We start from the raw sequence: 11,431 nt of genomic DNA on the forward strand, positions 1-11,431 counted from the left end.
TAAAGCACCTTAATTCGTTTGTGCAACACATCTCTTGTCATCTGCAAATACATACAAACGAGAGTTGATACGTCCATCGATCACAGTCCGATCGTGTTCTTTAATTTATTGACTGATATCACTGTTCAGATTTTAAAAGTAGATTCCTCGATCGACGACAGACAATTCCACAGCGCTAGCTACCACGTTGTCCATGTGCGTAGGTTTGTACCTTGTACTATACATTAAAAATATATATATGTACGTGTTCGTGTTGTATATTTATTAAATAATGTAACGAGGATAAGCATAGCCTGCGAGTAGTTGCCTTGCTCTGTGCGTTTGCACATGCATGTAGCTAATCCCCATTAAAGAATTAATGATCTTTCAGGCCTGTTGTATCCATCTCTGATCGCTCCTTCGACATTCCTGTTTAGATCTCTTGTTAGGATCAGTTGGGGCATTGCGATATCAGTGGTAAAGTTTCTCTAAGTCGTACTATAGATTGGAATTGTGTTATCGAGAGTATGTTTTCTTCTAAACTATATATTGGCATATATGGTATGAGAGTAATTAAGGGAACTGAAAATATCTTATTTTGTTGCTTTGGAGTAATGTTACGAATTAAAGTTGAGATGGTTAATGAATCAAAGCATCAGAAATTAAATAATTCGATCAGCTTAATTTACAATAGCAAATCCCAATTAAGTTATCATTCCGCATTAAAGATCTCAATAAGGAGCAGGTACCTCAAGGACTGGAGCAATTCGGTCAAACTTTTACTTTTAAAATATTATATATAGTATTTATTTATTTATTTCCTGTCTCCTCCTCCTTTTGCAGTTTGATCAAACAATACTCTTTAATTTCTGTGTCGACTACTTGTTATCCAGCAAGAACAGAGAGGTCTTATGGATAGTGTACATGAGTAACTGCAGTACTGGACAAATGGCAGGCATTATGGACAGGATAAGTTAGATAAACAACCCAACGGATATGATAAATTAAGGAATAGAAATGGCAGAAGTAGATTTTGATGGTGAAACATTCAGTGTCAGTGAGGATATATTCAGAAGAAGATGACCTTGAAGATGAGGAAGACCTGAACTTGAATTCTCAAATGGTTGATAGTTGGTGAGGAACTTCCTGATCGAAAATCGTTCAGAGAAATATGAGTCAGGTCCTGTCTGTCGCGTTAAAGAAGAAGATTCAAGTTGTAGAGAACTTACATCCAAGTATATTGGCAATTCTCTTGCTGCACACGATTCAGAAGATATAGATAGAAATCAAAATGATGGATCGAATGAGGAGGACAATGGTTCCAAAAAAAATGAGAATGATTTTAAAATCAAATTTGATTCTAATGCCTCCATCTACGTCTTCACTCTCTTCATGAAGCACTGATATAATTGAACTCTTCCAAGATCTATATATATATAATTAGCTTTGCAGATTTAATTTGCTGCCTATTAGAAGACGATGCAGAGATAAATGTTTCAATAAAGTTATATATAATTAATTCATACTTCTCTGCAATTCTTATCATGTTCCGTCTGTCTGTGCCAACCCCTCGGGAAACATTTGTTTCTTAATATGTTATTATTCAGTGTCTAGTATATATATATTTCATGTAAAAATTAAAAGTGAAAGGGGGTTTTATGCGAAATTAGTGTCTGAAGGCCCTTTCCAGAGCTGTGATGAATTGTGATTTAATTTTGGGGCTTGTTTATGTGTGTGTATATATATATATATATACACACACCCAGTGTGACTCGAAATGAGAAGCAAAATCTGCTAGTTCCCTCGCCGCGAAACCAACTCGCATGGACCAAATTCGCCGCTTCCCTCCGCCGATCTCCGGTTTCGGCGGCGCCACTCCGTGCTCTTTCGTTTGGCGTGCTCAGGTATCTCTCAATTCGACTCCTTTCTATCCATGAGACGAAAGAGATGTTGGCCATTAATGGTTGGCTCGGCAGGACAACGGCGGTGGAGCCACGGCAGCGGCGGATGAACTGGAACTGAAGCAGGCGCTCCTCCGCACGACCCTCGAGCTGGAGTCCACCCGCGCCACCGCCCAAGAGGAGCTCCGTAAGATGGAGTCGCAGGCGCTCCGCCTCACCCGCCTCCTCGAATCCGCCACCCGAGAGCGCGACGAGGCCCGCCACGCCCTCCTCCTGCTCCTCCTACACCACCAGGCCGACCACCCTCATCCGCCGCCCGTCTCCACCTTCCTTCCCGTAGACGAGGCGGTTGCGGCGGACATCGACGACGGCAAGAGCGGCAATCCAGCAGCAGCGTCCCCGGCACCAGCGCTGGCGGAATTGGAGGCCGCGGCGACCAGGAGGGGACTTCCGGAGAAGGGACGGCTAGTGGAGGCGGTGATGGGGGCGGGGCCACTGCTGCAGACGCTGCTCTTGGCGGGGCCCCTGCCGCAGTGGCGCCACCCGCCGCCTGACCTCCACGCCGCCGAGATCCCACCCGTTACCATGGCTTTGACCTCCAACCCGGAGGCTTCGCAGCCTCCGTCTCCGTCGCCGACCTCGTTTTGGAATTCCTCGCCGTCGTCTTCGTCGCTGGAGAGCGGCAATAACAAGTTCCAAAACGCCGCCTTTACTTTCAACAACTCCGCGTGATCGAAATCCCTCTCCGTTTTTTTAGTTTCTTTTCAGTGTGGTGACTGGTGTTCTCTATAATTTCTAACCGAATTGTACGTATACCCAAAAAAATGGTTTCCCCGCCCGCTTGCTCTTCCTTGCTCTTCCTCTTCCTCTGTATTTACATCTATCTGATCTCTTTGTTCATCACTTCATTCACTGTGTTTCTCACTTTGTTTTGTTGCATGAATGGAAGCAGTTGAGTTTTGCAGCTATAAAGCACACAAATAATAATAACACAATGACTCACAGGTTAATTAATTTTATGGATATTTTTTACTCCGGAAACAAAATAATTAATTTAGCAAATGTGTCAGCAGAATCTAAGTAATTCGAAGGAAATAAAGATGCATCCTGTTGATAGTAATTAATTTGTCGGGCAGGATCCAATGCAATGATGAGATGAGCCGTGAGTAGAGTAGGATAACAACTAAAGCTGCTTCAAAAGCAAAGAAAGAGACCAACTTTGACAGGGTCATCTGTGTCCACATCTTATCACTTCCTTAACCTCAAGGCCATATCATTGTTATACTGTTTATCTGCCACTTTTTTCCTTTCTCAGAGGATTATATATATTCTTTTTCACATTAGCATATCATTATTATACTAATGATAGACAAAACCATTCTACTATTTGACTCGCATTCTGAGAACTAAAAGTCCTCTTGTGAGAAAATGAATGTGAACATCCATCGCTCAGAATGACATAAGTCCAGTAGCAAGCCGACACGCCCTTGTGGTTCTTAAACTACAATATTTGTGACGATATTGAAAATCAAGCATTAACAGTGATCAATATTGTGATCATCATAAACTATATATATATAATATATATAATTACATTATAACGATAGTTATAAATAACCATTTGGATGCCATTATGTGAATTACAAGCAGTGAATAAAATCATGATATATTGCGTTCTATGATCGTCCCAGAAGGAAAATAATGAATTATACAAGTGTTTTATTGGCTATAATAGCCAAGAAATGGATGAATCTTCTCTTCCAATGTGGAAATAAAATAGTTGCTTGCACATGGCGAGCAAAAGAACAACTTTAGAGTTAGGTGAGAGAACACCAAAGAATTTTCAGACACTAGAAATATTTTCAGAAGCCTCCAAGACTCGTTAGGCAATTATAATTGACTTGAAGTATATATATTGATCCAAGAAATTAACAAATAAATCACAACTACGATTCAACGTAACAAATTGGATCCAATTCTAGACCTTTAATTTGTCTGTGAGAAAAATAATTAGTTGTTTGTAAAAGAAAATTGTAGGGTTTTGTTATTAGAAAATAAATTATTTTTGATATACATATGTATATATCTTTTTCAAGATCAACCAATAATTGGGTAGTTTGGTCTCAGTGATCTTACTATATACATTTAGCCTGCCTATCCAGACTGATCAGATTGTCGGAACAAACTGACTTACCTAAATCGACAAGTCCATCCAAGCATACTAATTTAACTAATCTAATTTATCGAATTGATTATACCAACAAGAGTAACTTAATTGTCAATCAAACTAATTAAGCATATTGACCGACCTAATTTTACATACCTAGTCAACTCAATTTGACCACCTAGATAACCTACCTCCCCTACCCAATTGGATTTATTAGGCTGATGATGGCTTATTGATCGATAGATATTTTATTTCATTTCTTATTTTATATATATTTGTTGGCAAATGACATCATTAGAGAATAGTAATGAAATTATTTTTTACAATTCAACAAGAAGAAAAATGGGAATCGAAGAGCAAGTGCATGTCCCTCTCTTGATTTGCTAATGCGTATGTATGTATGTGTCGCCATCTAGAAAAGAAAAGAAAAGAAAAGGAAAAAAAGAAAGTAATCAATAAATTGGCTGTAGAAATAAATTATCGAGCCCAAGTGGCTCATGCAAATTGGAAAATGGAAATTATGAGTCAATCAAAATTCTTCACTAGCGGGGCCCGATGATCCGGATGTTTGTCCTTGGTTGCTCCTAATGGGCCCACATATTTGTCAGACAACTGTCAGTTGCTCACTTACTTTGAGCGCGTACAGGTAGCTAGCTGCTGTGACGTGTACTGTTCCTTCTTTCCTCGAAACAGCGTTCGTCGGCAAATTTTCATTTTGCCCCTCAACCTATTAGATTATTGAATAATAAAGCTGTGGAGGACATTTGTGAAATATATTATATATAGATTAGAGTCTCTCTTTTTTGTTTTTTTGTTTATTTCCAACCTTGGCAAAATAAAAAAATCTGAAGGTCGATGATAAAGTGATCTCTCTCTCTCTTTCTTTTCATTTTTTTTCATGGTTGGTAGCATTTGTAGAAATTGTAAAGGTATAAAGAATAGGCTGTCATGTTGGTGCCAAACTACGAAAAGGATGCTTTATTTTAATTTTCTACGTTGACATGATGATGATGATGATGATGTTGATGGGGAGCAAATATATGCATTCATCTCCATGTTGAAAGAGACAAGCAATATATAATTAAGCTTATTGATCACATTCCAAGTTAACCATAACTCAATGTCCATGGAATTATAACTTGATAATAAGATGCCACATGCATTGTATCTTTTTGATTGTGACAATGTAATTAGGATATACATACATACATATTAAATATTAAATTCAAGTTGCTGACTTGGATTGCTATGTTTTGATTTGTTTTGTTTTACTTTAGAAATAGAAGGAAAAAAAACAAATGTTTTAGGGTACATTTAATTATAAAAATAATCATTTATTAGTCTATTTCAAAAATAATAAATATTCCTTATCTATTTCCACGTTGAAGAATAAAATGGCAGTAAATTAATCAAAATTGGTCAAACAAATAAGATGGGCACGTTAATCGGGCTAGATAAAAATTAGAGGAGTCCAGTAGGTTAAATGGGCTTGAAGAACTAACAAAACTTGTTTGGTCGATAGTTAGTTGCTCAAGTTTGATAGGTCAGTTGAACCGATCGAGTATCAAGTTGTTCAAACTAATTGTTTTGTATAGGCAATTGAAAATAGTCATGTTAAGTCAGTCGGAGTTGCAGAGCTGATCAAGCAATTAGTTGAACATAGATATTATTTTTTTATTTTCTTTTTTCCAAATATAAATCAAATATATATATATAAAAGAAGGATATTTCTATTGTTATCTATCTTAACCCTACTTTATAGAATTAATTACTTCATCATTTTATTCCATGAATATAAATATATAATCCATCATCAATATAATGTTTCTGTAATTTAATTTTATTATCGTTCGAGCTTTTAAACGGATCACTCGTTAGCCAAATGGGCCAGGGTACATCTCAAACAGACCAGGCTTGTTTGAGCATTCAGGCTGCGTGTAGTTCCAGGTGAATCAAAATGGAGAAAAAAGAAGAGAAAAACAGATGGAAGAGAGTATTTAATTCAGTTTCATTCAAATGTGACTGGTTGGTTTATGTGCTTATCCGCTTTCCTCCTCCTATTAGAGTTGTAAAAGAATCGAATGTTTATGAATAAATTTAATATTTGATTCGATAAGAATTCGTTTATATTCGTTCAATACAAGATCAAAATATATGTGTTCGATTTGTTAACGTTCATGAATAATATTCGTAAATAATATTATTGGATTATGTTCATCAATAAAACTTTTATTAACCTGCTAAATAAATAAATAAACTTTTAAAATGAACAATTAAATTTATATTATCAAGCTCAACAATCAATCAAATAAGTTTAAAATGTAAAAATTTTAAACAATCAAATAAGCTTAAATTGAGAGTTCGATAATATCTAAACGAATCAAGTTCAAGTCAAATTTAAATTAAGTTCAAGTTAACTTTGAATCAAGCTCAAAATAAATTTAAATCAAGATCAAGTTCATAATAAAAAAAATCAAGCTTTAATAATATTTTGGTTCATTTTAGATTTGATTAAGCTCGATTACCTTATCAAAAACACCATAAAATTTAACTTGAGTTAATTAATTTATAGCCCTACCTCTTACTTTCTCTCCTCGGTCCTCACATTGGTAAATCAGAGAATGGAGGGCTCCTTCTCCCGCAGCAGAAAGGGCAGGTGAACATGCCCAAATTAAACTAAATTTTAGGAAGTGAAAAATATGAAATGACATCGCACAATTCAGTTGAGATAATATTAATTAGTTATAAACTATATAATAATTACGTAAATATTAAAATGATTATGTCACCATAAATTTATGTTACGGCAAATCAACAGGATAGGACAAATTAAAGAAAGAAACAGGCGGAGGAATACATAACTACGCAAAAAGGGACAGCTTTGGAGGTCGTGTAGGTGTACAACATTTGCCACTATCATGAGTTGCCAACCCAATCCAGCACATTTCCAGAACGGCTGCTCGTCTTTAATTATATTCATGATATTCCATATCAATTGGGATCTTGTGATGCTTGCATTTGGGCACTATGCTAAGGTTTTATCTGAAAAGATGATCATCCTTTAGCAAAATGTGAAATTCATCATTTCAGCGATTCTACACTATCAATCTTATGACCATCTATGAAGAGGTAAATCGAGAAACTACAGTTGGCCGTTACGGAGAAGGCATTACCTCAGCTTCGCCGAGATTCGACCTTTGTTCACTTCAACAAGTCTGTCCCGCACTAACCAACTCAATCATGTCTCAGGGTCAAGGAAGTAATCACCCAAACAATCACACTGAGGAAATTAATGAATTAATGGTCGTTGATGATTGATGCCCTTTTCACTTGTTCGGACTTCTTCTCTCTCGAATGCATTTTGAGCCGAGGCTATGGTGGTCTCTTAATTGGCCGAGATCCGATAGCTTGTAAAGCGAAATATGTCAGGGTTGATCGATATTAGTGACGCGGCCACTCCAAGACTCAAATTATAATCGATTTGAAAAAAGAGACTCATGGAGATGAGAGAGTGTCTATGTGAGGGCGTAATAGAAAAGAATAGTCTTCGTGCATGAAAAGAAAATCACATCTTAACTTACCTTCATCGGTTGTTTTATAGTCAGCGAGAGGAAATCTTCACGTAGGATGTTGCGTGTCCACCAACTAGCCCCTTTGAGAAGTGATTTACTCACCATCTATCTATTTGAGAGGTTGTTAGGGTGTCAAGGGAAGACAACTGTTGAGTAGAATCTCCACGTAGACAGTATATGTCCGTCAACTATCCGTCTAAGAGACAATTAGGGCACTAAAACTCCACATAGCATCCCCATGTCTGTCAGTTATCTACCTGAGAGATGGTTAGGGAATCAAAGAGTGACAACCATTAAACCATGTCTATGAGAATCTCCACATAAGATGACCCACACTTGCTAGGATACTAGATTACCAAAAGTTGAAGCCGAGTAGGCCTCTCAAGTCCAAATGGGTCTTGGACGAACATCGAGTGCTCCGTAACGTTATGCCATGCTCGGGAGCGACAATTCTGAATGGTCTTCTTGGTTCTGGATGATACACAACTAGATGAATGTGGCAATGCTCGAGGATGCAACTCCCGAGTAACTTTCCCGAATCCAAATGATACGATATACGACCAAATGAAATGAATGTTGAATTCTCAGGGATGCAATTACCAAGTGACTTTCTCAAATCCGCATAAGACGTCATTAGATGAAGAATAAGAGCTCGAGGAAAGATGCTAATGAGCTGGAAGTGTTCGGGAAGCAAACCAGCTCGGTTGAGAAATGAGCCCAACTGTTCAGGAGCTAACCGGGGTACCATCAGTCGCGGTGAGGATATAACTAAAGAGAGAGCAATCACATATTGTAGAGCCAAAGCCATTGTTTGCATGATACGGGAAAGTTATATTTTTGGAGCTTGTGTTGCCTTCGCTTGGTACAACGCGAAGCTTTCGAGAGGAGTTGCTAACACATGCAATCACAAGCAGAAAATAGCTATCCTGAGGCTAAAACTAAAGAGAGAACATCACCATCTATAGGCAGAGGGAAAGCATCGAAAAGAAAGAAAACAAAGAACAACATGCATGCAGTTCCTGTCCCCCTGTGTTATAGAGGAGTTGAAGATGAATAACACTAACAGGGATCATAAATCAGCCACATCACGAGCAGTTCTGGCTAGAAACACACATGAAATAGGCCTCCACAGTTTGGTAATAAACAGGGATGAAGTTGTAAAATCAGTAGAGGCTTCGGAGTCGGTGTGTGATAGCTCAACTTAGTACAGGCAAATCAATACCTCTGGTGCTGTTGTCTGTGGGGTACCTCAGCAATTGACGGAAGAGATCGGCCGGAAGGTATTTGGAGTGAAGAAGTACTCGTAGAAGAACCCAGCGAGGCCGCCGCCGGCAAGCGGCCCAGCCCAGTACACGCCGTGGTCCTTCCACGCCCACCTTACCAGCGCCGGCCCGAACGCCAGCGCCGGGTTCATCGCCGCGCCGTCGAAGGCCCCGCCAGCCAGAATGTTAGCGCCCACTACCAACCCTATCGCGAGAGGTGCAATCGCTCCCCTTTTCGCGTCCGCCGCCGTCGCGTACATCGTGTACACCAGCCCGAAGGTCATCGCGGCCTCCAGCACCAGCGCCCGCCACCGGCTCATGCCCGCAGCGAGGGCGAAGGTCGCTGCGTCCAGGCCGCCGGTGGAATAGCCAAGCACGGCGCAGGCCGCAGAGGAGCCGAGGAGCTGCGCGATACAGTAGAGGATGCTACGGGGAAGCGTGATGTGGCCGCCGATTAAGGCTCCAAAGGTCACCGCGGGGTTCACGTGGCCGCCGGAGACGTTGAAAGCCGCCGACACGGCCGCGAATAGGGCGAACGCGTGCGCTAGTGCCGTCAAGACGAGTCCTTCCGGAGTCGATACCGAGCCACCTGTCATCTTCTCTGCAGCCGCCAGTAGGGAATATTAGCAAACGGGTGGTGTGCATTAGGAATAGGGCGAGGGAGAAAGTGCATACCGAAGGCGATGAGGGAGCCGCGGCCGGCGAAGACGAAGATAAAGGTGGAGAAGAACTCAGCGAGCGCCGCCCTGAGCGCTTCTGGGCGAGTCACCTCCGCCGGAGTTCCGATTGCTAGTCGAGGGATCGGCATGCTATCTCTCTTCTACCTTTTTACTGACAAAGTCAGTGAGACTTATGAGATACAAGGAAAGGAAGGAACTCCACCAGCCACCGGCTCTCTCTGTCTACGTGTGGTCACACTACAACCGAGAACAGCCGGTAACACGATCGCATAATTCAAAAATCAAATCTATCATTAAATATTTAATTAGGGTTTACAATTTCAATATTAACATGCAGATTTAAATTTCTTTTCTTCACTCAACTTCGGAATATGCCCATTTGTTTATCACATAGTGCTTAACGTGCTTATGTATTTTTATTTAATCAAAAGTACATTACATTCATTTGTTGACTTAATGCAAATTGCTAGCTAGCAAAGTCATGGACCAAGTCTTTCTTTTACAATTAATTACTTACTGCATTGTTTTAGACAGACATCAACCTTCTTCTATCTAACCATTAGTAACTTGTCATTAGACTGACTGGGGATTTATCATTAGTAACTTGTCATTCAACCTTTCAAATTAAATTTGCCTAACGAGTTGGAAGATTTCATTTATCTACATAAACAAACTTAGAGCTCATAGAAGCTTAATTTGTAGAAGAAGCTCTTCAGAAATTTGACATACCACATCTCTCTCTCTCTCTCTGCTTAAATATTTTTTTTTTTTTACAGGAGAAAAAGAAAAGTTGCAGAAGAAGAAAAGAAAAGTTGTTTTTACAGGGTGTCCTGATCCTGTTAAAAACAACTTTTCTTTGCTGAAATGAAGAAAAGTTGTTTTTAACAGGTAGCAGGGTCCATTTCAATCCTCATGCACCCATCAAACTCCACAGATCACCAATATTGTTGACCTTCTTAAACTCCAAATACCACTCACTGATCCTTAAAATCGTCGAGGGAGAATGTGACCAGTAATCAACAGATTTAATATTATTGTGAATATCAGAGCCTAAATAAATAGGTCTTTATTTGAACATTTAATTTAATATTGTTGTGAATCAGACACTAAAAAAACAGAGCTCCTCCTACTTGACAGAAAATATAAAATGCGAAAATTTTCAGCCATCTTCTTTTCCTCACGACTCTGTCATGCAATTCGCTTGGCAATATTTGTGATAATATGTAAGTACAATATACATGTATATATTGTATTATTTATGCATATAAACAATATGTCAATCATATTTAAATTTCCATTTAATTTAAAATGATTAATTAAGGATAAATAATTACTTGATACTTGTTCAATGTAGTATTAGAGTGGGACGATATGATAATATACATTAGCGAAGCTTAGTCTAGATAGTCAAGTGAAGTGAAGTGAAGTAAAAAATACTTTACTTGGTCGGCTTAATTAAGTGGAGCTAATTGAAGTTACCTCATCATATCTTAGACTAAGACTTCTAAAAAATTAGTTAAGTACATGATTTTTAAAAAAAAACTTTGTCCAAAGAAATAGTTGTTGTTATAATAACCAAGAAGGCTTTTACCTCACTACAATCTGAAAGTCGATTTCTAAAATGTATACTTAACTAACTAATAGTCAAATTCAAATCTAACACAAAGTCAACCATTCATTAGAGCTTAATTTAAATTAATAAAAATAAAATTGATAAACCATCTCACAAAACTTACGAGACAATCTTTGTATACCGTGTATTGAGATACTTAGAATGGATAAAATGTTATTGACTATTAAATCACAAAATTTTGAAAATATTTTTTAAAAACTATAAGAGGGGGAGAAAGATATAAATTTTAAAGTTCGT

The 11,431-nt window shown here is 38.6% G+C and overlaps 2 protein-coding genes across 2 annotated transcripts; one reads left to right on the top strand and one right to left on the bottom strand.

Moving 5' to 3' along the window:
* The first annotated feature begins 1,758 nt into the window (after positions 1-1,758).
* Positions 1,759-2,850, top strand: LOC141841348 (uncharacterized). The gene is made up of 2 exons (XM_074729506.1): positions 1,759-1,883; positions 1,956-2,850. The coding sequence occupies exons 1-2, from the start codon at positions 1,803-1,805 to the stop codon at positions 2,610-2,612; spliced, it is 738 nt and encodes a 245-aa protein (XP_074585607.1). The 5' UTR covers positions 1,759-1,802; the 3' UTR covers positions 2,613-2,850.
* A 5,708-nt stretch (positions 2,851-8,558) lies between these two features.
* On the bottom strand, positions 8,559-9,694 carry LOC141839544 (putative aquaporin TIP1-1). The gene is made up of 2 exons (XM_074727318.1): positions 9,557-9,694; positions 8,559-9,482 (listed from the first exon to the last, which is right to left on the bottom strand). The coding sequence occupies exons 1-2, from the start codon at positions 9,687-9,689 to the stop codon at positions 8,869-8,871; spliced, it is 747 nt and encodes a 248-aa protein (XP_074583419.1). The 5' UTR covers positions 9,690-9,694; the 3' UTR covers positions 8,559-8,868.
* Between the last annotated feature and the right edge of the window lie 1,737 nt (positions 9,695-11,431).

Source organism: Curcuma longa, chromosome 11 (assembly GCF_044706935.1).
Source record: "Curcuma longa cultivar G26 ecotype Majalengka, Jawa Barat chromosome 11, ITB_CL_G26_1.1, whole genome shotgun sequence".
Taxonomy (NCBI): domain Eukaryota; kingdom Viridiplantae; phylum Streptophyta; class Magnoliopsida; order Zingiberales; family Zingiberaceae; genus Curcuma; species Curcuma longa.

What these genes read in the sequence shown, in the direction of transcription:
- LOC141839544 (XM_074727318.1), bottom strand. Translation starts at nt 9,689, where the DNA reads ATGCCGATCCCTCGACTAGCAATCGGAACTCCGGCGGAGGTGACTCGC. An exon ending in CGGCTCCCTCATCGCCTTCG is followed by an intron (nt 9,483 to 9,556) that starts GTATGCACTTTC and finishes TGGCGGCTGCAG; the next exon opens with AGAAGATGACAGGTGGCTCG.
- LOC141841348 (XM_074729506.1), top strand. Translation starts at nt 1,803, where the DNA reads ATGGACCAAATTCGCCGCTTCCCTCCGCCGATCTCCGGTTTCGGCGGC. An exon ending in CTTTCGTTTGGCGTGCTCAG is followed by an intron (nt 1,884 to 1,955) that starts GTATCTCTCAAT and finishes TTGGCTCGGCAG; the next exon opens with GACAACGGCGGTGGAGCCAC.